Source organism: Bos indicus, chromosome 9, assembly GCF_029378745.1.
Source record: "Bos indicus isolate NIAB-ARS_2022 breed Sahiwal x Tharparkar chromosome 9, NIAB-ARS_B.indTharparkar_mat_pri_1.0, whole genome shotgun sequence".
NCBI lineage: Eukaryota > Metazoa > Chordata > Mammalia > Artiodactyla > Bovidae > Bos > Bos indicus.
Genome location: NC_091768.1, coordinates 39,235,764 through 39,263,553, shown reverse-complemented (window position 1 = coordinate 39,263,553; position 27,790 = coordinate 39,235,764). Strand labels below are relative to the sequence as shown.

General features: G+C 39.0%; 1 protein-coding gene across 5 annotated transcripts in view; it reads right to left on the bottom strand.

The window, feature by feature from the left end:
- REV3L (REV3 like, DNA directed polymerase zeta catalytic subunit) overlaps window positions 1-27,790 on the bottom strand; it is a 178,244-nt gene that overhangs the window by 112,569 nt on the left and 37,885 nt on the right. For 4 of the 5 annotated variants that reach the window (XM_070795488.1, XM_070795489.1, XM_019967201.2 and 1 more), the window contains one exon: window positions 3,653-3,842. In XM_070795488.1, coding sequence (XP_070651589.1) covers window positions 3,653-3,842 — 190 coding nt within the window. Of the gene's footprint in view, window positions 1-3,652; window positions 3,843-19,816; window positions 20,241-27,790 lie in introns of those variants that run through there. The other variant, XM_070795491.1, reaches the window with a different exon arrangement.

Sequence of the window (27,790 nt, the reverse complement as noted above, 5' to 3'; positions counted from 1 at the left end):
GAGAGTCTCTGTATAATTTAACCTGGAATCCTTACTTTCTACTGTTGACTTTACTTGATTTTGCCGAAACAATTTCTCAACCGGGAGACTCTCTGGAAGAAAGTAGAATGGAGCAGAGTCTAAGGTAAATATGTTTATACTTAAGTCTAAGGTAGATATGTTTATACTTAAAAAGTTGCACCTGATAATTGGAGTTAGTTTTTTAATATAATGATGAGAAGGAAAATGATAGTTTAAAAAACTTAATTTAGATGGACTAAGAATCTTTTTATAGACTATTTTCTAGACTCATGGTAGCTAAGTGGCAGGGAACCCCTGAAATGAGCCTAAGGTCATGGTCCTTCCTCTCTCTTAACCTAGCTTCAGGATAATGCACAGTCTAGGAAGACTGGAATTAAGTTTGTACAAATTTTAATTAGACAGCTAGATGCAACTTTGTCTACCTTAAATAAGTACGCAATACTGAAGGAGTAAAGGACTCATGGAAGCTACAATGGACGGTACGGGAAAAGGGGAAAAGGGACCTATATAATTAAAAAAAACCAAAATATTAGAACAGGAGGAAAAAGAGAATGGCAGTCATAAATTAGACTAAATAGCTCACCTTTGCCTCCAGGTTTCTAGATTTCTATCAACTGCTCTTAAAAATATGGCTATGCTTTTAACAAATGCCCATCAAAAATACAAAAAGGTTGGTGACTCATTATTTGTTCCACTAGGTTGTTTGGAGATTCAACTTTGAAATGAGAATACGTATAGGAAAGTCCTCAGAAATCATTAAACATAAAAAATGTAGAACATAAAGCTGATGATTATCTTTAACCTAACTGTTGCTATCATAGGATGGGTGTGAACTTTCACATGATTCATTCATTCTATCAAATAGTTATTGAGCCTTCTCTACTAAGTGCTCAACACCATACAAGGTGTAAGGGATATAATGATGGACAGACAAACATGGTCTTTTTTCTCATGAAACTTACGTGCTGGTGTGAGAAAAGCATAAGAACTAATAAACAAAAAATTAAAATAACTGGAAACTACAGTAAGTACTCCCTGGAAAAGGAAATGGCAGCCCACTCCAGTGTTCTTGCCTGACCCCATGGGCAGAGAAGCTTGGAGGGCTACAGTCACGGGGTCACAAAAGAGTAGGATAGGACTTAGTGACTAAACAACAAGAACAACAGTGAAGTACAAAAGGAAACAAAGAATGGGCTAAAGATACAAAACAAAAACATCAACCTATTTTTAAGAAGGGAAGTCAGAAAACTTCTCTGGAGAGGTGAAGGATTTGAAGTTCTGGGGAAGGGCAGAGCACTCAAGGAAAGAAAACTGCGTGTGCAAGAGCTCAGTATATCAGAGAAACTGTAAGAAGTCCAGTGTTTCTGGATAGAATAGAAACAGGTGTCAGGCTAGGCAGATGTCAGGCGTCAGATTAGGCAGGCGTCAGATCACATAGGCTGTGGTTAGAAGCCTAAATTTTATTCTATAAACAATATGAAGACACTCAAGGATTTTAAATGATTTTAAAAGGACTCAATTTACATTATAAAAAGAGTACTTCTGTAGCTCTGAGGTGAGATAAGAACAGAAGAAAATTCAATTAAAAGGACACTGGTAGTCCAGAGGAAAACCTGGATTCAGGTGGACGTAGACAGATTTAAGATGGATTTCACAGAGATATATTCAACTCATATATTCCAGTATGAGCTCCAAACTTTCCTGCCAGCCTGCTCTATCTGCACCAACTCAAAGTTTCGTAGCCATCCTTGATTCTTCTCACAAACCTCATCCAATCAGAGAACAAATCTCGAGGATTCAACTCTCAGAATAGATCTAGAAGCTGACCAGTTCTCACTACTCCCCTGTTACTACCCATGTTCAAACGTTCATATTTTCTCACCCAGATTAATGAAACAGTCCTAATGTTCTCCCTATTCAACTCTTGTGCTCCTACAATCTAGTCTTTACACAGGCTAAAGTAAACCTTTCAAAGTTAGATCATGGCTGCTCAAAACCACGTAATAGCTCAGAATAGAAACCAAAGTCTTTAGAATAGCCTACTTCAATGGTTCTCAAACTTGAATATGCATCAGAATCAGCAGAAAGGCTCACAAATTTCTGACCCCACAACTAGAGTATATGATTCATCAGGTCTGGGATCAGAGCAAAGAATGTATTTTTACTAAGTTCTCAAGTGTGTTTGGCAACCCACTCCAGTACTCTTGCCTGGAGAAGCCCATAGATGGAGGAGCCTGGTCGGCTGCAGTCCATGGGGTAGCTACGAGTCGGACATGACTGAGCGACTTCCCTTTCACTTTTCACTTTCATGCACTGGAGAAGGAAATGGCAACCCACTCCAGTATTCTTGCCTGGAGAATCCCAGGGACGGGGGAGCCTGGTGGGTTGCTGTCTCTGGGGTCGCACAGAGTCAGACACGACTGAAGCGACTTAGCAGCAGTGGCAGCAAGTGTGTTAGTCTGAAGTCCTTCAAGAAGTTCCAAGTCAAAATGAGCAAGAAATTAGTGGAAACACCTGTGAAAGAGTATGAGGTAGCCCTCACGAAGGAGAGGGAAAGCCACCAGACTTAGATACAGGTCCTATCTAAGTGAAGGAGAGAGAGAGGGAAGATGAGTGGAAGTGTCTTCTATAGCAATGTGATTTTAGTGAAAGTTCAGAAAGGCTGCCTGAAGGTCCCCAAGTGTCTCCCACAAACAGGCCTGTCTTAGTATTCTTACAGTGCTTAGCCACTGGGTGGGAGAAGCCTGTGAAAAAATGGCTTCAGCTTACATAGGATGATAAATGGATTTCAGCGCAGTAGCTGGGGCCATTGTTCAATTATGTTCCTTGTATTTGGAGATCCGATAGTGCATTCTCATGGTGTCAAACCAGATAAAACTGATTATGGTGATCTACTGGCCAGCATGATCTCCATCCTCTTATATCTCGCTAATCTCATTTTGTCCACTCTCCTTTCCCTCTGCTCCAGCCACCTGGTCTCCATTTTGTCCCACCCCCCCACCTTCAAGTCTTTGCTCAAATCTCATGTACCATGTCAATGACACCTTCCTTGATTACCCTATACAAAACTGCAGCCAGTCTACTTCTCTAACCCACACTAATGATCCTTCTTACCCTGTTCTACATATTTTATTGTATAGCACTATCTATCATGTAATAAATCAATAAATTTATTTCATGTTGTATTCATCGGTTATTTTCCATTGGTTTTGCATTACGACAATGTCACTTCCACAGGGACAAGGATCTTTGTTTTGTTCACCAGTATATCCCAAGCACCTAGAAGAGTGCCTGGCACATAAAAGGTGCTCAATAAATAGTTGATGAATGAATTACATGAATTTCTACATGAATGTAGAAATGATGAATTTCTACAGTTCTAGGAAGCAGAGAAATGGAAAAAGTTAAAAATCACTGTTAACCATTTATTTTTCATTGCAATAAAAATTGATTTTAAAAGCTTATAGTATATATATAGTATATATAAAGAAATTTCATCCCAGTTCCATTAGATTAGAATTAAAGGAAAAATGAACAGAGTATATCTGGATTGGATATATTTTCTTTTAACTGGAATAACAATATAAATACAAAGAAATAGAAATTTAAAAAGATGTTATCATATACTTACATTCCTGATACTACTGACACCTTGAACACGTGCTGAGCAGTGGAAGATGGATTGCCTAAAGCCACATTAAGTGCTCTGTCGATACTGAATGCCATCTGAGACAGATAGCTTTCTGGCTGCTGTCCATAACCATCATATGGCACATAGAGGTAAGGAAAGATGCCATGCAGATGAAGACATGTCTTCTGACCTAAAATGTAACACATTGTAAAGTTTAGACTGGAGATGCATTTTAAAACCTTAACATTATAAAGCTCAGAATACAAGTCATTTAAATGGTCTAATGACAGCCCAGCTTATCTGAGGGAAGGGCTGAAGAAACTAACCCATAGTTAAAGCCACCTGTATTGACTATATCTTGCAACAGAACATTTAGAAGTGTTTTATAAATATAAGCATTAGAGAATGATTTAAATAGTAGTTTTGGTGATAATATGTTGGAATACTTCATCTTCACAATCTAACTACTTTTATGTACTTCACCAAACTGCCCTGTAATACCACATAACACAGTGTTATGAAGCGTACAAAAATTTAGTGAAAGTTTACTAAATAAATCAGTTAATGTCTATCTTCACATTCCAGTGGGTGGAATTTTGCTATGGAGAGGAGGTAGTTGGGAAGGGCAAAAATGAAATTCTACTGTTAAGGGAAAAAAATCAAAACAGACAAAAACAAAAGACAATCCCTACATATCAATTGTCTGTAATGGACTTCTGGATATCTAAATTGCACATTTGGTGAAGTGGGACAGGGAAGACACAATGAGGGGAAAAAACAAGCATGCACATTTTCCAGGAAGTCATCACATTAGGCAAGGTGCAGAAAGGGTAAATGGTGCTGATCTGCCAACAGACAATCCCCTACAGCCATGACAACCTGAGTGAGAACCCACTAAAGAAAGTGCTACAGAAACAGTAATGTGTCCACAGCAAGGTTAAGTAACAAAAGCAGATGCACTATTACTCTCACGAAACTGGCAGGGCTGTATAAAAGCGGTTCCTGTCCTCAGAACATTGTCCCTCGTTCCCCTTGGGCATGTGCCATTTGTCTGATACAAACACAGAGGAAAACAGCAGTGACAGAAGAACACACCCATTTTCTCATTCTGTCACTATCATTGCACTGCCCTGCCAACACCCTCCTAAGGCTTCTCCCCCACCTCTCATCCCACTCTTGTTTCCTGGCTTTTTCTTTCTTCAGAAAAGTTTTTGTTTGATCACTATTTCCTATTTATAATTTAGAGTGATTTACATAAAACAAATACATAAAAAAGAGTTTCATGTTCTGTTGATATTTTGTATTTATACTTTTTCTAGTGAATAATATCAGCTTGTCTTATTTTTAAGGGACAGCTGTAACAGAATTAACAAATAAATCTGGAATAGTTATAAAGTGTAACAAAACTGCAACGGTCACATAATGGAATAAGATCTATGCCCTCCTCAGTACAGTATTCAGATTTGAGCTACTAACTTTGACATTTTCGAAGAATTATAAATTCTGTTGCTGTTAGACCAATTTCAATTTCTAATTTTATGTTACGTTAATTTCAAAGAAATAAAAAAAACTCTTTCATTTAAAAGCAAATTCTTTATTCTGTTTCATTCTAAATACAACACAATCAAAGTGAAAGTGAAGTCACTCAGTCATGTCTGACTCTTTGTGACCCCACGGTCTATAGCCTACCAGGCTTCTCCGTCCATGGAATTTTCCAAGCAAGAATACTGGAGTGGGCTGCCATTTCCTTCTCCAGGGGATCTTCCTGACCCAGGGATCAAACCCGGATCTCCTAGCATTGCAGACAAGTCTTAACTGTCTGAGTCACCATGCAGCATGATATTATTTTCTAAATATTGCAGCTTTTAATTCTTTAAATAGAAAAAAACTCATTGAAATAATGAATGAGTCTTAAAAAATATATTTATCAATTTACTGATGATCTATTTTAATGTTTTTTGAACATCTCATGAAAAAAGGTTATAACCATTATAACTTCTGGATATAAACCACAGTTTGGTTAAAAGTAACTGACATGCTAAACCACCGAGTGCTCCAGGGAGGTGAGGAGACAGAACTGCATTCCCTTTTTAAGTTGACAAATAAAATCTAAGACCAGTGATTACAGAATTACTAGCATATTTTACAAGTAATACTGTTAAGCTTTAATTTTAATCAATATCTTAATAATGGAAATTTAGATACATTTTATAAGAAATAATTATAAAATTTCATTTCTAAGTTTCCTCATAGGCAGGATGTTTACAAAGTTCATTTAAACATTTAAAATATCCTCTTTTCATATCTCCTGTGGAGTAGGGGCCAGAGAAATGATCTTTCTATTTATAGGTTTTGGAACTATAAAAATCCATGGTGTATGATTTAGGTAAAAAACAGAAATGATCTATTCAGTAGGCAATGGACATCAAGTGCTTTAAATGCATTTGTTTCTAAAACTTAGAACAACCTTGCAAGTGCCACAAAGGTTAACTTTAGTAAAATAACATACCTATTAGGTAACTGAATCAAGATTTAAAATCAGATCAACAAAATTTAAAACCAATGCTCTTTCCATTTAACCATTCTGGTTCAATATTTTTTTTTTTTAATTAATAACTGGCTTCCTTAATTCTTAATTCCTCAGTTTTTATTTTGTTCTATTAACACCTGTTTCTTTATCTGACTCTCCCATCTGACTGCAAACTCTCTGGGACCTGATGCTGTGTTTCAATGATCATAAAACCCCCAGGATCCAACACAAAACATATGTGTTTAATAGACATTTATTAAATGAATGCAAGAGCTTCCAGCAAAACAGAATAGTTGCTTAAGGAGAAGGAATGGTGTGAAAGCCTAGAATATCTGAAAAAACATATCTGTGAAAACAGAGGGACTCAGATACAACTAAGGCACCACCACCCTGAAGGATCCTAAGTCCCACTCAAAGCTGTAGTCACTACATCAAAACAGATGCACCTCCGTCTAGCTCTACAGCAGCGAGAGATGGCTCAGTGCTTTACTTACCACCCCTTCTCAAGAAGAATCTCCTGAAGAGCAACCACAGCATAAGGAATTCTTGGCAGAGCTGTAACAGCTCTAATACAGAATAAGTGTCACAGAAACAAGAGAAAATAAGACTCAAAAGTTAAAACAAAGAGAAATGTGTAAAAATGAATGAGTCAATGTCTTTTTGGCAACAGTATGTCTTTTATTACTGCAAAATTTGTAGCTCTGCTGTAGCACTGCTTGATATTGACAAGATACAGACTTTTTATTTATTTCCTTCCATTAGCTCTATCCCACACAAATGTGTGGGACCATATAGAGGAACAGCCCCTCAGATAAACTCGTCTGCCCTCACTCCCCTAAGGGTTAGACTCAGCTGTGAGGGAACACCCTAAAACCAGTGGTGTGAGCATTAGTGGCTTCTCCCTCATAGAAGCAGCCCAAGTAGCTGGTACTACAGACTCAGGTTTTTTCAACATCTCTTTAGTGGCCTAGTTAAGAGGAAGATTCTACTTCAGCCTCGAGGCATTTCTACTATACTCCAAAGACTTCCACACAAGATTCTCTTAACAATGTCTTTCTCAAATTAACAAAAGCTATGCTGCTTCAAAACCTTACTAAATGATTTGGGATTCTGGATATTAGCTATTTCCAGGTAACCTGGATCCAAAGAAAGAAAATATCCCTACTTTCTGAATGTTCCCTATTATTGTTATGTGAAACTGAATTAAAGCAACAAATTCAGTAGGAACAAGGACTTGTCATTGGGAGAATAAGCCTATGTAAACAGGTTTCAAAAAATTTTCCACTGAACCTGTCACGGCATAACTTCTCACTTTTAAAGATACTATAGCAAAACTTTGTGGAATTGGCTGTTTTCCAATTATGTGAGAAGGGATTTTATAACTCAGGTAGGTGCTTCTGTAACAGCCAGTGTTTGGTGCTCTAAATCTAATCTCTCACAGAACTTAAAACTTCACTAAACATTAAGCCCTCTGTATTCCAATATTTCTTTTATTGTTCTCTCACATTTTCTTCTATATTTTAAGAGCCTAGATTTGGGATCTGAATTAACTGTGCTTCTAAAATCGTGTTAGTCTATCTGTAACAAAATGACTTCTGGGTTTGTAGATCCATTTTCAATAATAGAAAGACTAATGTGTCATTCCTCTTATTTGGGGGTCTGAAAATTTTTTTTTCTGTTAAGTGGGATACAGTACATATTTTAGGTTTTATGGGCTACACTGTCTCTGCTGTAACTATGGAACTCCTGTTATCGTAGCCTGAAAGCAGTCACAGACAGTACTTAAATAAATGGCCATGGCTGTGTTGCAATAAAATTTCATTTACAATAGCGGACAAGCAGGATTTTGTCCATGGATAGTAATCCTTGCTCTGATTAGACTTCCCTGTCAACCAGAACAGGAAAATTTAACCGCCTCTTTTTTCCTTTTTTTCAAAACAAGCTGACTGGTAATCACAATCAAAACCATGCTGGCTTAAGAGTATCTTAGGAGACTGATTAAGAAAAGCTCATTTTGAAATTTGCAAACCCCATCTCCCAAATCTCAATCTATACAAAATTTTAAACGAAACTCTATAGAGCTATGAAACAAACAAACAAACAAACAAAAAACTTGTTTATGTGAACAGAAAAATTTGTATTTATGAAATTTCTCTTATTTTCTTTTTCATGAAACATCTCTTAAGTTTTATATTACGATCATTCAATGTTTCCCTCCAGTCTTTCTTTGCCTCCATCACTCCATCTTTCTTTTCCTAGCCCCACAAAAACCACAAAATGAACCAAACAAAACTCCTAATAGTCACAGTTTAAAAGCAAGTGTTATATCACTTATTCTCATGAAAAAAAGCAGTCTTAAGGATATACTCTTAGCCTTAGAAATATTTTCCAGGATTTATGCTAAGGAAAAAAGTTAAGAATAAGATTTAGATATTAAGATGTTAAGACAGTATAATAATTGTAAAAAATGAAGATAATAAACATCTTCAAATAGGAGATTAATTATGGTTTATATGTATCACAGAACATATCTATGGCTCTCATACCAAATCCTGCTTGCCACCTGTTTTTGTAAGTAAAATTTTATTGGAATACACCACACCCATTTGGAATGGTCTATTCCAAATATAGGAGGAGCTGAATAATTATGACAAAGACCTTCTAGCCCTTAAAGCTTCAAATATATACTATGTGGTATAAAGTTTGCTAGCTTCAGTAATAGATGGTATTGATGTATTTCCTAGCAAAGAGAGATGCTTATGATATGTCTATTTCTGGTGATATTCAGATTTATTTCAATTGTGAAACTATATATATTAAATCAGATAATGGATGATTTCATTTTTTTTCTTGTTGCTTATAAATAGTTTCTAAATATTATACAATTTGTGTAAAAGACAGGCAGGAAGGAAGAAGTCACCTACTTCTCAATGACCCAGAAATTAAAAACAAAATAATATAAAAATAAGTATAATCACGAACTTTATTATGGGCATATATATATATAACTTCCTATTGAATAGTTTCTCTTCACTTTCTCCTTTAATTTCTAAATAATGCTTTGGGGTTTCATATATATATTCATGGCAATGTATTTTTAAACTAATGCATAAAGGACTTCATTTAGAATCACTGGCTTTAAGTTAGTAATGCTGCATTACTAGCAGAGCTATATCCTTCAAACACCAGATGTTTCAAAGGGCTGTTTTACTTATAACATTTGCTGAATATATCTTTGTATTCTCAGTGCTCAATATGGTTGGTTCCATCATTCGTGTATGTAGGCATAAATTTGCTATTCATCAAATAATTTGTGGAAGCCAATTGTTAAGTGCTAGGCCACAGGCTGCTCATAACCACAGTCTCTGATCTCATGGACCTGGCATTCTACTTGGAGATAAAGATGAGTAAACAGGCAATTATAGTATGGTAATTCTATATCTAGAGGTATGTAATACAGTTTGTAAGAATACAGGAAGGTTTCCCTGACGAAGCAACAAAAAGCAAAGGAGAAAGAATAGTGTGGTATGTAACTGAAAGTGAATAGGAGCATGACATCGTCCAGAATCAGGAAAAAGGACGGAGCAAGAAATGCAACGAAGAGAAGGGCAAAGTGTGTGTGTGTGTGTGTGTGTGTACACGTACATGCGCGCGTGTGTAGACTCTGTGACTTCTGTGGATTTGCATTTTATAATTTCCTTGTGGACACACTGTGAAGAAGGTCGGGACAGAATGGGACTATAACGGGAAGATCTGTTTAGGAGTCTACGGGAGTACTTCAGGCAAGAGATGTCAGTAGAGATGAAGAAAATTGAGTTCAAGAAGATTTAGGGCACAGAACTGAAAAGTAACTGACTCTAATATATGGAGGAACGGTAAAAGAGAAAGAATAAAAAACGACCCACATTTTTGGTTTAGGCAACTAGAAACTGAGAAAGAAATAAAAATTGATTTATATTTTGAACTTAAGAAATTTTATGTGTCTATAGAAATTCCAAAGATTTACATTAAGCACAATTAGATACAGATGTGGAATTTAAGACAAAGATCTGGGCTACAGAAGACGACAGACTTGAGAGTCTGAGCAACAATCAGGTAAGAGTGCTCAGGGGCAATAAGACAGACAATAGAAGGGGTGTAGGCCAGAAACTTGAGGAATACTAACATTTAAGGGAGAAATAGAGGATTTTGATTTATGTGGGATGTGAGAGAATCAGTCCCTGAAAAGAAAAGAGCAGTAACAGTCAGTGAATAATTGAGAATGTAAGTATGTTAGCAGGCTTCCAGGTGGCTCAGTGGTAAAGAATCATCCTGCCATGCAGGAGATGCAGGTTCAATCCCTGAGTCAGGAAGATCCCGTGGAGAAGTAAATGGCAACCCACTTCAGTATTCTTGCCTGGGAAATCCCATGGACAGAGCAGCCTGGTGGGCTACAGTCCATGGTGTCACAAAAGAGTCGGACACAACTTAGTGATTAAACAACAATAAAGTATGTTAGCCATGGAACCAGAGTTCCAAGGGTCCAGTAGAAACATATAAGAGAAAAACTAGCAAAGAGAAGCTGCATAAGAGACTGGAAACAGAATGCTAATAAAAATACATAGCAACGGGAAGAAGTACATTCAGAACGGCAGAGGAAGTAATTATTCAAGAAGATATATGCACCCCAATATTCACAGCAGCATTTTTTATAATTTCCAAGATATGGAAGTAACCTAAGTGTTCATCAGCAGATGCACGGATAAAGAAGCTGTGTACATATGTATATACACACACACACACCCCAGAATACTACTTCGCCACAAAAAAAGAATGAAATTTTGCCATATGTAACAACATGGATGGATTTGGACGGTATTATGCTAAGTGATACTTATGCTGTGCAGCGCTGGAGTGGTGAGCCGCTGAGAGGAGATACCCCACGTGAAAGGTCAGGAGCACTGGCCGTGAGGAGATACCCCACGTCCAAGGTAAGGAGCAGCAGCTGCACTTTCCTGGAGCAGCTGTGAAGAGATATCCCACCTCCAAGGTAAGAGAAACCCCAGTAAGACAGTAGGCACTGAGAGAGGGCATCAGAGGGCAGACAGACTGAAACCACAATCACAGACAACAGGCCAATCTGATCACATGGATCACGGCCTTGTCTAACTCAGTGAAACTAGGCCATGCCGTGTGGGGCCACCCAAGATGGACGGGTCATGGTGGAGAGACCTGACAGAATGTGGTCCCCTAGAGAAGGGAATGGCAAACCACTTCAGTATTCTTGCCTTGAGAACCCCAAGAACAGTATGAAAAGGCAAAATTATAGGATACTGAAAGAGGAACTCCCCAGGTCAGTAAGGGCCCAATATGCTACTGGAGATCAGTAGAGAAATAACTCCAGAAAGAATGAAGGGATGGAGCCAAAGCAAAAACAACACCCAGTTGTGGATGTGACTGATAACAGAAGTAACATCCAATGCTGTAAAGAGCAATACCGCATAGGAACCTGGAATGTTAGGTCCATGAAACAAGGCAAATTGGAAATGGTCAAACAGATGGCGGCAAGAGTGAACATCAACATTCTAGGAATCAGTGAACTAAAATGGACAGGAACGGGTGAATTTAACTCAGATGACCATTATATCTACTACTGTGGGCAGGAATCCCTTAGAAGAAATGGAGTAGCCATCATGGTCAACAAGAGTCCAAAATGCAGTACTTGGATGCAGTCTCAAAAGCGAGAGAATTATCTCTGTTCATTTCCAAGGCAAACCATTCAATATCAAGGTAATCCAAGTCTATTCTCTGACCAGTAACGCTGAAGAAGCTGAAGTTGGACAGTTCTAAGAAGATCTACAAGACCTTGTAGAACTAACACCCAAAAAAATGTTTTTCATTATAGGGGAAGTCCTTTACATTATATGGGACTGGAATGCAAAAGTAGGAAGTCAAGAAACACCTGGAGTAACAGGCAAATTTGGCCTTGGAGTACAAAATGAAGCAGGGCAAAGGCTAATAGAGTTTTGCCAAGAGAACACAGTGGTCATAGCAAACACCCTCTTCCAACTACACAAGAGAAGACTCTACACATGGACATCACCAGATGGCCAACACCAAAATCATATTGAGTATATTCTTTGCAGCCAAAGAAGCTCTATAAGGTCAGCACAAACAAGACCGGGAGCTGATTGTGGCTCAGATCATGAACTCATTATTGCCAAATTCAGACTCAAATTGAAGAAAGTGGGCAAAACCACTAGACCATTCATGTATGACCTAAATCAAATCCCTTATGATTATACAGTGGAAGTGAGAAATAGATTTAAGGGACTAGATCTGATACACAGAGTGCCCGATGAACTATGGACGGAGGTTTGTGACACTGTACAGGAGACAGGGATCAAGACCATCCACGTGGAAAAGAAATGCAAAAAAGCAAAATGGCTGTCTGGGGAGGCCTTACAAATAGATGTGAAAAGAGAAGCAAAAAGCAAAGGAGAAAAGGAAAGATATAAGCATCTGAATGCAGAGTTCCAAAGAATAGCAAGAAGAGATAAGAAAGCGATCAATGCAAAGAAATAGAGAAAAACAACAGAATGGGAAAGACTAGAGATCTCTTCAAGAAAATTAGAGATACCAAGGGAACATTTCATGCAAAGATGGGCTCGATAAAGGACAGAAATGTTATGGACCTAACAGAAGCAGAAGATATTAAGAAGAAGGGGCAAGAATACACAGAAGAACTGTACAAAAAAGAGCTTCATGACCCAGATAATCACCTTGGTGTGACCACTCACCTACAGCCAGACATCCTGGAATGTGAAGTCAAGTGGGCCTTAGGAAGCATCACTATGAACAAAGCTAGTGGAGGTGATGGAATTCTGATTGAGCTATTTCATATTCTAAAAGATGATGCTGTGAAAATGCTGCACTCAATATGTCAGCAAATTTGGAAAACTCAGCAGTGGCCACAGGACTGAAAAAGGTCAGTTTTCATTCCAATCCCAAAGAAAGGCATGCCAAAGAATGCTCAAACTACTGCACAATTGCACTCATCTCACATGCTAGTAAAGTAATGCTCAAAATTCTCCAAGCCAGGCCTCAACAGTACGTGAACTGTGAACTTCCAGATATTCAAGCTGGTTTTAGAAAAGGCAGAGGAACCAGAGATCAAATTGCCAACATCCACTGGACCATCAAAAAAGCAAGAGTTCCAGAAAAACATCTATTTCTGCTTTATTGACTAGGCCAAAGCCTTTGACTGTGTGGATCACAATAAACTGTGGAAAATTCTTCAAGAGATGGGAATACCAGACCACCTGACCTGCCTCTTGAGAAATCTGTATGCAGATCAAGAAGCAACAGTTAGAACTGGACCTGGAATAACAGACTGGTTCCAAATAGGAAAAGGAGTATGTCAAGGCTGTATATTGTCACCCTGCTTATTTAACTTCTATGCAGAGTACATCATGAGAAATGCTGAGCTGGAAGATGACAAGCTGGAATCAAGACTGCTGGGAGAAATATCAATAACTTCAGATATGCAGATGACACTACCCTTATGGCAGAAAGTGAAGAAGAACTAAAGAGCCTCTTGATGAAAGTCAAAGAGGAGAGTGAGAAAGTTGGCTTAAAGCTCAACATTCAGAAAACTAAGATCATGGCATCCGGTCCCATCACTTCATGGGAAATAGATGGGGAAACAGTGACTGACTTTATGTTTTTGGGCTCCAAAATCACTGCGGATGGTGACTGCAGGCATGAAATTAAAAGACGCTTACTCCTTGGAAGGAAAGTTATGACCAACCTGGACAGTATACTAAAAAGCAGAGACATTACTTTGCCAACAAAGGTCCGTCTAGTCAAGGCTATGGTTCTTCCAGTGGTCATGTATGAATGTGAGAGTTGGACTATAAAGAAAGCTGAGCGCCGAAGAATTGATGCTTTTGAACTGTGGTGTTGGAGAAGACTCTTGAGAGTCCCTTGGACTGCAAGGAGATCCAACCAATCCATCCTAAAGGAAATTAGTCCTGGTGTTCATTGGAAAGATTGATCTTGAAGCTGAAACTCCAATACTTTGGCCACCTGATGCGAAGAGCTGACTCATCTGAAAAGACCCTGATGCTGGGCAAGATTGAGGGCAGGAGGAAAAGGGGACGGCAGAGGATGAGATGGCTGGATGGCATCACCAACTCAATGGACAGAAGTTTGGGTAGACTTTGGGAGTTGGTGATAGACAGGGAGGCCTGGCGTGCTGCAGTCCATTGGGTCTCATAGAGTCAGACATGACTGAGAGACTAAACTGAAACTGATGCTAAGTGAAATAAGTCAGAGAAACACATATATTGCATGATACATCACTTAAATGTGTAATCTAAAAAAATACAAAACTAGTGAATACAACAAAAAAGACTCACATTCATAGAGAACTAGTGGTTACCAGGAGGGAGATGGAAAGGAGGAAGGGCAATTTACAGGTAGAGGATTTAGAGGTACAAACTATTATGTATAAAATATGCTACAAGGATGTAATTTACAACACAGGGAATATAGCCAATATTTTATAACTATAAATGAAGTATCAGTTCAGTTCAGTTCAGTGGCTGTCGTGTCCGACTCTTTGCGACCCCATGAACTGCAGCACGCCAGGCCTCCCTGTCCATCACCAACTCCCGGAGTTCACTCAAACTCATGTCCATCGAGTTGGTGATGCCATCCAGCCATCTCATCCTCTGTCGTCCCCTTCTCCTCCTGCCCCCAATCCCTCCCAGAATCAGAGGCTTTTCCAATGAGTCAACTCTTCACACGAGGTGGCCAAAGTATTGGAGTTTCAGATTTAGCATCAGTCCTTCCAATGAACACCCAGGACTGATCTCCTTTAGAATAGACTGGTTGGATACCTTTAAAAATAATAAACCACTATATTGTACACCTGTAACATTTGATAGTGTACATCAACTATACTTCAAGAAAAATTTTTTTTAAAGAATACAGATAAACACTGTCAAAACTTTTTTCTAGCACTCAGGAAATTAACTGAAGGATTGTGATAATCCAAGCTATGCTTACTCAAGAAACCTGTTATCTTAGCAAGAACAGCAAGCTTTGTAGGCTGTTAACTTGCCCTAATGCAATCTCTCATCTCCAGCTCCAGATAAGCCTTGAAAACCAAAATCTTGCTACTATGGTAGCTGTGAAACCCAAAAACCAAGCAGATACTGGAGAGCCAGAATACACTTGGATTCCTCCCCTCCCCAAGCACTAGAAAACTCTTTTAACTATTTCACCTGCATGGCAGCTTGCTAGAAAAACTGCATTCTTCAGGCTTTATTTGACAACTCAGAGCTCTCTCAATGTGTATAGTCCTATCTGCAGCGTATTTGTTGAAAATAGTCAATAGCAACTGTTTAACATTGCAGTTTCTGAAACAGATTTTACTAGTTGCAGCTAATAAAGAGGGTGACCAAAATACTTAAAAGGAAAAACTGAGGAGTGAAATATCCGTAAGGGGCTTTGAAAAACTCTGCAACCTCCCTGGGAATTTAGAAGGCTACGCACACATGTGGAGCTGTGTGAACTGCACAGAAGACCTAACAAGGCCCTAATAATTCACTTCTGGGTGACCTTGAAGCTTTGCCTACACACACAAAGCTACCCCCTCCACACACACACACACAAAGCCCCTCAGCAAAAGCTGAACAGAGACCTACTGGCTCAAAGCATTTAAAGAAATCTCTGGCCAATCAATAACTGACCACCAAGCTAGCTGAGCAGACTTCAAAAGAACAGAGACTGAACAGAATCAACCCAGGAAAGTCACTAAAGTAACAAATAACAACACCAACAACAGAGCAAAACAAATCCCAGAGGGTAGGAAGGGCTATGGTTTTCTTAACTGTCACATTATTGAAAATATCTAGTTTCCAACAAAAAATTGTAAGACATACAAAGGAACAGGGAAGCATGACCCATACACAGGAAAAAAGTCAACAGAAACTGTCTCTGAAGAAGTCGAGATGTTGGTCTTATGGACAAAGACCTTAAATCAGCTATTAAAAATATTTCAAAGAACTAAAGGAAGTTATGTATAAAGAATTATAGGAAAGTTTGGGTCATATTTTATATTTTCTATATAAATTTATATATTTAATACATTTATATATAATAATTTTATATTTACATAAAAATATAATACATTTTATATTCTCTACTTAAGAGTATAAAAATGAAGAGACAAATTATAAAAACAATCAAATAAAAAGCTGGCATTTCCATATGAAAATGATATTCCCATCCAATGCAATTAAAAAATACAAAAAGTGTAATACACATTTGAGTTGAAAAGAGCAATAAAAGAAATGAAAAATTTACTAGAGAAGATAAAAAGTACATTTGAACTGGCAAAAGAATCACTGAACTTGCAGACAGTTGAGATTCTCCACACTTAGGAAAAAACTTGGGCTTCCCAGGTGGCACTCGTGGTACTGAACCTGCCTGCCAAGGCAGGAGACACAAAAAACATGGATTCGATCCCAGGGCCAGGAAGATCCCCTGGAGGAGGGCATGATAACCCACTCCAGTATTTTTGCCTGGAGAATCCCTTGGACAGAGGAGCCTGGTGGGCTACAGTCCATAGGGTTGCAAAGAGCTGAACACAACTTAAGCCACTAAGCGCATGCGTGCACGCACGCGCACACACACACACGCACGCACGCACACACACACACAGAAAAATGACAGAGAGCCTCAGAGATCTGTGGGACTACATCAGGTATGCCAACATATACATAATGTGAGTTTCCAAAGGAGAGGAGAGACAAAAAGGAGTGGAAAGAATATCTGAAAAAAATAATGACAAAAACTTCTCCAATTTGATGGAAAACATCAGTATGTGTATCTAAGAAGTTCAATAAACTTTAAGTTTAGGACAAAGCTGAAGAGATTCACACCTAGATGTTTCATAGCCAAACTGTTGAAAGACAGAAATCATGAAAGCAGCAAAAGGAAAACATTTCTTAGGTACAAAGTTTCCTGAACAAGTTTAATAGCTGACCTCTCATTAGAAACTGTGCAGGCCAGTGGGTAGGATGATATGGTCACAGTGATGAAAGAGAAAGACTGTCATCTAGCAGAAGTACCCTTCAAAAAATGAAGGAGAGCTAGGTGAGGTGGGAAAAAAGAAACTTAAGATATTCCTAGATAAAGGAAAACTGAAAGAATTCATCACTAGCAGACCTGCCCTGTAAGAAACACTAAAGAGTTATTTCATTTCAGGCTGAAACGAAAAAACAACAGACAGTAACTCAAATTCACACTAAGCAATAAAGGTAGCTATGTAAGTGAACACAAAAGATAATAAAAAATGTATATTTGTAACTCTTTTCTTCTGTCTCATTTAAAGGACAGGTGCATAAAATTATTATACGATTGTATTGATGGGGGCTTCCCTGGTGGTCCAGTGGTTAAGAATCCGCTTTACAATATAAGGAACATTGGTTCCATCCCAGGTCCAGGAAGATGCTACATGCCATGGAACAACTAAGCCTGTGCCACAACAACTAAGTCAATGCTCTGAAGCCCACACGCCCTAGAGCCTGTGCTCTGCAACAGAGAAGTCACCACAATGTAAAGCCCGCACACCACAACCAGAAAGTAGCCCCCACTCTCTGCAACTACAGAAAGCCTGCGAGCAGCAGCAACGACCCACCACAGCCCTCCAAAGTAAAATAAATAAATACATCTAAAAAATTATGTTGATGGGCTTGTAATGTATAAAGATATAATTTTTATAAATGGTTTTATACTAGAACTTTTTGCATATTAAAATTGAGATTAATCCAAACTAGACTGTTTTAAATTAAGATGTTAACTGTAATCCCTGTGGCAACCCCAAGCAAAGTAGCTTAAGAGTGTGTGTGTGTGTGTGTGTGTGTGTGTGTGTGTGTGTGTGGACAGATTCTTTACCGTCTGAGCCACCAGGGAACCCTAACTTACATACACACAAACGCATATATATACATACATACACATAAGAAACAACAGAATTAAAATAGTATACTAGAAAATAACTTTTCAGTATAAAATAAGGTAACTTTTTCAGCATAAAGGAAAAGTAGAGCAACATAAAAGCTTTCTGTTTCATACACAGAGAAAACAAAGAGCAAAACAGAAGATGTATTACGGTAACATAACCGTGTAGGTGGCCAAAGGACGCATTATATCTTGGCCTATAGTTCTCTGCTCAATGGGGAAGATCAATTTTCCCATATTTATATTCACCAGTACAACTTGGGGTACTGTGGACAAGTTACAGCAGCATCACAAGCCAAAGAAACTGGCGATTAGAATCCTCTGCCTCAGCCATGTCACAGACATGCCCAGTACACTTCCTTGAATATACTCTATAAGCAGAAGAATCACTGAGAAAATAGGAAAAAGACAGACATAACAACTATTTTTTTGAAGGCAATGAAGTATGTGATTAGTATCTGGACAGAAAACACTAGTTGCATCTCATTTCGAAGTGTCAGTTCCACTTGCTAATTCAACTATGAATATCATCCTTGGGGCTTCCCAGGTAGTGCTAGTGGTAAAGAGCCCACCTGCCAGTGTAAGACACATAAGAGACACTGGTTCAATCCCTGGGTCAGGAAGATCCCCTGGAGGAGGGTATGGCAACCCACTCCAGTATTCTTGCCTAGAGAATCCCATGGATTGGGATTCTGGTGGGCTACAGTCCATGGGGTTGCAGAGAGTCAGGCAGGGCTGAGTGACAAAGCACAGCACACAGCACATCCTTTACCTACAAATATGAGTTTAAACCTTGTTTCTTCACTTGTGTCCTCACCTATATAAATCTATTATGGCGCTTATGCTATACATATGTTTATACACACTGGAATCACATCATATATGTGTCTTATTTACTAGATAGAAAGGGATTAAGGGAGGATGGGAAGAGACACACATAGAGGAGACTAAGTGAATAATATGAGAACACAAATGATACCAGTGTGATCAGTCAACAAATTTATCCTCTAGCACTATGAGACATACAAATCTGTTGTTCCTTAGTCTCTCAGTTCCTATATGCCTCTAACTGCAGAAGCAGCTCTTATTGAGAGGTTAACTAAGTATGATCTTACTGTTTAAAAGATACAGTTAAGAGTTTTCGTAAAACACGGCCCTGATCGCAGACCAAGAGTTTCAACTAGAGCTCAACTGAGGAGATTGTGATGTTGGAAAACTAAGCTGTTGGACTTATAGAAAGATGTGTGGTGGATTTCATGCAATTTAAGAGCCTGTCAGAGAAATTCTGCCTGTTAGGTTTTAATTTCATACCCTTAGTTTCATACCCTAACACCCTGTAAGATGCAGCATCACTGTCTCTATCTTCACACCTACAGTGTGAGCTCCTTGAACACACACATCATGTCTTTTTATTCTTCCTATTCTTAATGCCTAGCAGAGAGCCTGAAATACACGGGGTGTTTGATACATATTAGATTAGCATGTGTGGTTTAATTTTAAAAATGTTTATTTTGATCTTTGCACCTGATTCCTTATACATAGTTCTTATAACATTTAGTATCTCCTGAGCATCCTGATAGCAGTATCTTTCATTATTCATAATGAACCCCTTTTGACCATACCTGAGTTTATGCTAATGAGAAGACTCTTGGTGGGGTTGCTAGACAGCTTCAAAATGGAGGCTGGTTACCCAGGAATCAACCGTATCATTAGAGTGTTGAAACTTTCAACTTCATCTTACCCATCTCATCTCCAGGTTAAATCACTGATGGCCAATGATTTAATCAGTCACGCTTTTTTAAGAAAACGTCAATAAAAACTCTTGAACAATGAGGCTTTGGGAAGTTTCCTAATTGGTGGTGCATGCCAACTCCATGGAGATAGAGGCACCAGAGTTCAGGAGCCTTCTGAAACGTGCCCTATGTATCTTTTCATCAGGCTACTCATTTGTATCCTTTTGAATAAACCACTTCACTAGCGTGTGAGATGAGTGCAATTGTGCAGTAGTTTGAGCATTCTTTGGCATTGCCTTTCTTTGGGATTGGAATGAAAACTGACCTTTTCCAGTCTTGTGGCCACTGCTGAGTTTTCCAAATTTGCTGGCATATTGAGTGCAGCACTTTCACAGCATCATCTTTCAGGATTTGGAATAGCTCAACTGGAATTCTATCACCTCCACTAGCTTTGTTCGTAGTGATGCTTTCTAAGGCCCACTTGACATCACATTCCAGGATGTCTGGCTCTAGGTCAGTGATCACACCATCGTGATTATCTGGGTCGTGAAGATCTTTTTTGTACAGTTCTTCTGTGTATTCTTGCCATCTCTTCTTAATATCTTCTGCTTCTGTTAGGTCCATACCATTTCTGTCCTTTTTATCGAGCCCATCTTTGCATGAAATGTTCCTTTGGTAAAGACACTTACTCCTTGGAAGGAAAGTTATGACCAATGCAGATAGCATATTCAAAAGCAGAGACATTATTACTTTGCCAACAAAGGTTCGTCTAGTCAAGGCTATGGTTTTTCCTGTGGTCATGTATGGATGTGAGAGTTGGACTCTGAAGAAGGCTGAGCGCCGAAGAATTGATGCTTTTGAACTGTGGTATGGAGAAGACTCTTGAGAGTCCCTTGGACTGCAAGGAGATCCAACCAGTCCATTCTGAAGGAGATCAGCCCTGGGATTTCTTTGGAAGGAATGATGTTAAAGCTGAAACTCCAGTATTTCGGCCACCTCATGTGAAGAGTTGACTCATTGGAAAAGACTGATGCTGGGAGGGATTGGGGGCAGGAGGAGAAGGGGACGACAGAGGATGAGATGGCTGGATGACATCACTGACTTGATGGATGTGAGTCTGAGTGAACTCCGGGAGTTGGTGATGCACACGGAGGCCTGGCGTGCTGCGATTCATGGGTTCGCAAAGAGTCGGACACGACTGAGCGACTGATCTGATCTGATCTGAAATAAACCACATTAAGCATAACACTTTCCTTAAATTTGTAAGTTATTATAGCCATTTATTGAACCTGAAAGGGACTTGAGAGAGGGATTATGGAAATCTAATCTGTAGTTGGCTGAACATAAGTGAAGGTAGCCTGGGGACCCCATTCATGGCTGAGGAGTGAGGACAGTCTTACGTGATTGATCCCTTACTCTGTGGAGTCTGCACAAACTTCAGGTAGTGTCACAACTGAATTAAATTATAGAACATCCAAAGTTGATGTCAGAAAATTGAGAATGTATGGTTAGAAAGCAGAAACAACAGGATTTTTTTCGTACTGGGTAACATCTACAAGGGTTTTCAAAAACGGAGTCTAGTAGAAATTTGACTGCTTTTTTCTCCTTATAAAGATTGCTTTTCAAATGCTAATGAAGATATTCATAATGTCCTCCTATTCCCCACCTGTTTGCTAAGGAGTACAAGAGACTGAATTAAGGAGCACTTTTCCATAGTAACAGCAGTAAAATAACCAACTCCTATTTCCCTGGTAGATCAACTGGTAAAGAATCTGCCTGCAATGCAGGAGACCCTGGTTCAATTCCTAGGTTGGGAAGATTTGCTGAAGAAGGGATAGGCTGCCCACTCCAGTATTCTTGGGCTTCCCTGGTGGCTCAGATGGTAAAGAATCTGCCTGCAATGTGGGAGACCTGGGTTCGATCCCAGGTTGGGAGGATCCCCTGGAGAAGGGAAAGGCTACCCACTCCAGTATTCTGGCCTGGAGAATTCCATGGACAGAAGAGCCTGCAAGGCTACAGTCCATGGGGTTGCAAAGAGTCGGACATGACTGAGTGACTTTTACTTCACTTCACTTGCTGTTGATTATTTTAGGGCTTCCCTGGTAGCTCAGATGGTAAAGAATTCACCTGCAATGCAGGAGACCTGGGTTCAATCCCTGGGTCAGGAAGATCCCCTGGATAAGGGAATGGCAACCCATTCCAGTATTCTTGCCTGGAGAATTCCATGGCCTGCAAGGCTACAGTCCATGGGGTTGCAAAAAAGCATATATAAACAAATTCTGTTATGATTAATATGTCAAAAATCTGATGAAATGGCATGCCCAACATCCATATGTAATTTAGTTTGCAAATATTATTACAGAAAGGAAATCAGTAATCACCTTTACTTTCACAGTGACAGTGAGCCTCAGCCTGGATACTACTTCACACACCATGGTATACCATCATACTATTCTAAAAACCCTAGCCTTAAAAAATTAAACTGCTAACAGTGGTTTCAAGCTACACTTCCCAAGAAAATGTGCACCTTTCAAACTAAACATCATAAAAATAACTAGTACTTATTAACTTGCTAAAAATATAATTCTGACTTATAAAACCAATGTTTTAGTTTTCAATGTTTTAGCCAGAATGGTCAAACATATTAATCCTTACAGTATTTCAACTGAAAGGTAAATAATCCAAGGTCTTGAAGTAAAATTAATAATCCAATTTACAATCTGAAAATTCAAATCAGATGATCTAAAGCAGTATTAATAGCTAATCAAGATAAACTTATTGTCCAGTCAACTTTGTATATAAATGCCTGAATTTTTTTCAAAGGCACATAACTAAAATGTTACAAATAATGAGATTATGCAAATCTAGTAAGTTTCTCAAGCATACTTTATGGTAGCTACACACTCAAGGACCGTAAAGTTCTACTTGTCTACAAGAAAGTAAAAAGACAATTTAAGGAATAAGAGAAAGTATTTGGAACTTGTATTTAGAATAAATAGTCTTGCAACTCAATAATAAAAAGACAAATAACCCAATTTTCAAAGAGGCAAAGGATCTGAATAGATATTTCCCAAAGAAACCGTAAAAATGGCCAATAAGTACAAGACGCTCAACCTTAGTAGCCACTAGTGAAATACAAATCAAAACCATAATTAAATATTACTTTACACCCACTAGAACAGCTATAATCAAAGAGTCAGACAATAACAAATGTTACGGAGAAACTGGAAACCTCAACGTACTGCTGATGGAAATGTTAACCGGTGTGGTTGATGTGGAATGTAGTCAGGCAGTTCTTCAAAATGTTAAACACAGGATTATCACATGACTAGCAATTCTACTCCTATATACATGCTCAAGATAAATACAAATAAATATCCACACAAAAACTTGCACATAAATGCTCATAGCAGCATTATTCGTAATAGCCAAAAGGTAGTAATAACCCAAATGTTACTCATTTGATGAATGAATAAATATAGTGTGGAACCCATACAATGGAATATTTATTTGGCCATAAAAAGGAATGAAATACTGATAAATGGTACAACATGGATGAACCTTGAAAACCTTTTGTTAAGTTAAAGAAGTCAGACACACAAAAATCACATATTGTATGATTCCATTTTTGTGAAATGTCTAAGGCTTCCCAGGTGGCACTAGTGGTAAAGAATCTGCCTGCAAATGCAGAAGGTGCAAGATATGTGGATTTGGTCCCTGAGTTAAGAAGAGCTCCTGGAGTAGGAAATGGCAACCCACTCCAGTATTTTTGCCTGGAAAATTCCAGGGAAGAGGAGCCTGGTGGGCTATAGTTCATGGAGCCGCAAAGCTGTTACTACATATTTTTAATTGAAATATAGTTAATTTACATTATGTTGTTACATATATATTTTAACCTATCCGTACTCATTTTCTTTGGAGGTCTCTAATGAGAAGACCTAAAGAGTGAGGGCAGAAGGTGAACGGGGTGACAGAGGATGAGAAGGTTGAATGGCATCACTGACTCAATGGATATGAATTTGAGCAAACTTTGGGGGATAGTGAAGAACAGGAAAGCTTGGCATGCTGCAGTCCATGGGGCTGCAAAGAGTCGGACACGACTGAGTGACTCTCACTCACTTTTCATCATAGAAATAAATTATGAATAAAATGAGAAATACAAACATTAGCCACTAAAACCACTTACACATCTTTATTTCCACATAAAGATACACTTCATACTGAATCTTGAATCACTTCATACTGAATCTTGAATCAAGATTCTATCAAATTATAGAGAGATGTTCTATTTAAACTGATCATTACTGAAACAGGTAAAGAAATTAAACATTAAAACAGAACTGTCGATGTAAGAAAGTTCTTTTTATCAGACAGTAAATAAACTCATAGTAAACTAAACTATTCACTGTATTTAATATTTACTCTCTCAAAAGGTAGAAGCAGTATAGCCTTCTCCCGATCCTTAACTCTCTTTCTCCCAAATACCCACAACTTAATTCATATACATATGAATTAAAAGTTTTCTTAGGACGGTGTTTAGTTATTTAAGAGTGCATGCATGCTACCAAACTGATATGACTAGTTAGTTCTACTAAGCATACAACTGGTCACATGGGCACCCAAATAAGGAGAAGGAGAAGTTATAAATCATGAAGATTGGGAGTCCAAAATTTTGGGCAGAAAAATATTACCAAACCTATCAAAAATTAAGCAACCAGAGTCAGTGGAGTGACATCTTTAAAGTATTAAAAGGAAAAACTGAATTTTAGTGGTTACTCCAGAATCTGGGCTTCCCAGTGGAAAAGAATCCACCTGCCAATGAAGGAGACTTGGGTTTGATCCCTGGGTCAGAAAGACACCCTGGAGAAACAAATGGTAAGCCACTCCAGTGTTTCTGTCTGAAAAACCCCCACGGACGGAGGAGCTTGGAGTGCTACAGTTCATGGTGTTACAAAGCGTCAGACACAACTTAGTGACTGAACAACAACCAGAGTTTGTGTTATACATTTAAACATAACCTACACCAACCATTAAATAACACTACAGACCCACTTCACGGATAGTGCTTTATATAATAGTTTTCCAAGTTTTTAATAATGGTATTCCAAATTCTTCCCTCTTTTCCCTTATAACATTGCTAACGTTCATTTCCCTTCTCCAAAATCTATAATTACCCACTACGCTGCTTCTATTATTATTTTGAACAGTTATCTACTATGTCAATTAAGAACAAGAAAACAAAAGATTTTACCTTCACTTGTCCTTCTATAATGCTCTTCCTTTCTAAACATTTCACTCCACTCTCTCCTTGCTTACATGGTTTATGAAAAGAAATCCAATATAACTCTTAGCAATTTGAAAATGATATGAGTAAGTGTAGATTTGCTATTTATCATATTTGGTGTCTTCTAATCTTCCTGGACTGGTGATTTGGTGTCTTGTCATTAATTTTGAAAAACTCTCAGCCATTATTACTTCAAATACTTCCTTTGTACCTTCCTCTAGTCCATCAAAGGCATTCTTCACTTCTATTACAATGTTTTTGATTTCCATTATTTCCCTTTCTTTCTTAAGAGTTTCTACCTCTCTACTTACGTTACCCTTCTGTTTTTACATGCTATCGACTTTTCTAATTAGATCTCTTAGTATATTAATCAGTTTAATTTTAAATTCCCAGTCTGACAATTCCAAAATCTGTGCCATATTTTACTAGTAGTAAAGCTGTGTTTACTGTAGTTACAGGTATCAGAGGCTAAAATTTCCTCTAAGGTCCTTATTTTTGTCTTTCCTATCATCTTTTGAGTTCCCTAGAAACTCCTTTGGCAATGGCACCCCACTCCAGTACTTTTGCCTAGAAAATCCTATGGACAGAGGAGCCTGGTAGGCTGCAGTCCATGGAGTCGCTAAGAGTCTGACACAACCGAGCGAATTCACTTTCACTTTTCACTTTCATGCATTGGAGAAGGAAATGGCAACGCACTCCAGCGTTCTTGCCTGGAGAATCCCGGGTACGGGGGAGCCTGGTGGGCTGCCGTCTCTGGGGTCGCACAGAGTTGGACACAACTGAAGTGACTTAGCAGCAGCAGAAACTCCTTTTAAAGTGCAAACCTTGTAGTTTTTCCACCTGTAATCCTCTGTTACTATACAGGAGCCCCACTGAGGTGGTGGTAAGATAAAAGGGGTGAGAAAAGTACTCTCTAATCCGATGGTTAGGTCTGAGTTTTCAAGTGGCCCTGTGTGCCTGGCTGTGGCCTTCGCAAATGCCTCTCAGCCTTTTTCCCCCTCTTCGATGAGGCAATAAGACTGGACAGAGCTGAAGTTGGGGATTTCCCTTTCCCTAGGCTGGTTAGGCTCTAGTAGTTTCCCTCTTTGGGCAGGGAGAGCCTGTCTCAAAGGCGATGGCAACCCACTCCATTTCTTGCCTGGAAAATCCCATGGACGGAGGAGCCTGGTAAGCTGCAGTCCATGGGGTCACTAGGAGTCGGACACAACTGAGTGACTTCACTTTCCCTTTTCCCTTTCATGCACTGGAGAAGGAAATGGCAACCCACTCCAGTGTTCTTGCCTGGAGAATCCCAGGGACGGGGGAAGCCTGGTGGGCTGCCGTCTATGGGGTTGCACTGAGTCAGACACGACTGAAGCGACTTAGCAGCAGCAGCAGCCTGTTTCAAAATGGTTTCTATTTCACTGCCCCTGTTGGAGGCAGAAAAGGACTTGCTCCTCCCGTATTCTTCACTGTGAGAACCTGACAGAGCTCGAGGAAGAAAAACTCCACAGAAGTGTGAGACCCCCTTCCCTAAAACTGAGCCCCCGGGAATGTTTAACTCTCAAGCTAATCTGCACTCAGCTTCTGGAAGTTCATCAGTTACGGTTTAAGTTTTCCTACCAGTTCCTGGCTCCATCAGCTTCTGCCCCTGGGAAGCTGGGATTCTCCATATTTGTCTGTCTCTCCAGTTTTCAGGGTATTGGTGAGCAGAGATGTTGATGTTTAGTTTGTTCAACTTTGTCCTTGTGAGTACAAGAATGACAACTTCATGTCTGAGTGAAAACCAGATATCTTATGTCCTTCTGATATGTTCCCATCATTACTTAACACCATGTAATGTTTCTGGAGCAATAATATATTCCAGGCTCATCTTGTACATTCTCTGCCCCTGCCATGGAATCAGCTATCTCTCAAAGGTTCATTTAGTGAGAATCTTATTTGGAAATCAAGATCTGGGAGTAGGTATGCTCATTGCTATTGCTATGAGGGTGTCATTAACTGCAGAACCTTTAAGCAAACAGAGCTAGCGAATTTATATATTTATACACACCACTATATTTGTCTTTCTCTTTGCCCCCTCCTCTCTCTCCTATCTACAACCTACTTATCTAACCTCCTCTTATAAAAGCTGAGTTCATACTGACATCCCTAATTCCAAACTAATACCCCCATAGACATTCTAAAGTGAAGTTGCTCAGTCGTGTCCGACTCTTTGCAACCCCGAGGACTATAGCCTACCAGGCTCCTCCATCCACAGGATTCTCCAGGCAAGAATACTGGAGCGGGTTGCCATTTCCTTCTTCAGGGAATCTTCCCGATCCAGGGACCGAACCCGGGTCTCCCGCATTGCAGGCAGACACTTTAACCTCTGAGCAACCAGGGAAGTCCCTAGTTGTCCCCATTTCCATGTTTCTCTCTTGTCCAAAAGTTAGAAACCTGGCTCCCATTTTCCTAAATATATTTACCTGTCTTCAAAAACTTAGAAAATGTAAAAAGTAGTTTCAGAATTACTAGACATTTCAACTGAGAAAGGCATACCTCCTAACTAGAATTCAGTATTTGTTAACTGTTATTTTCTGGGAGGAGCAGGGGAAGAG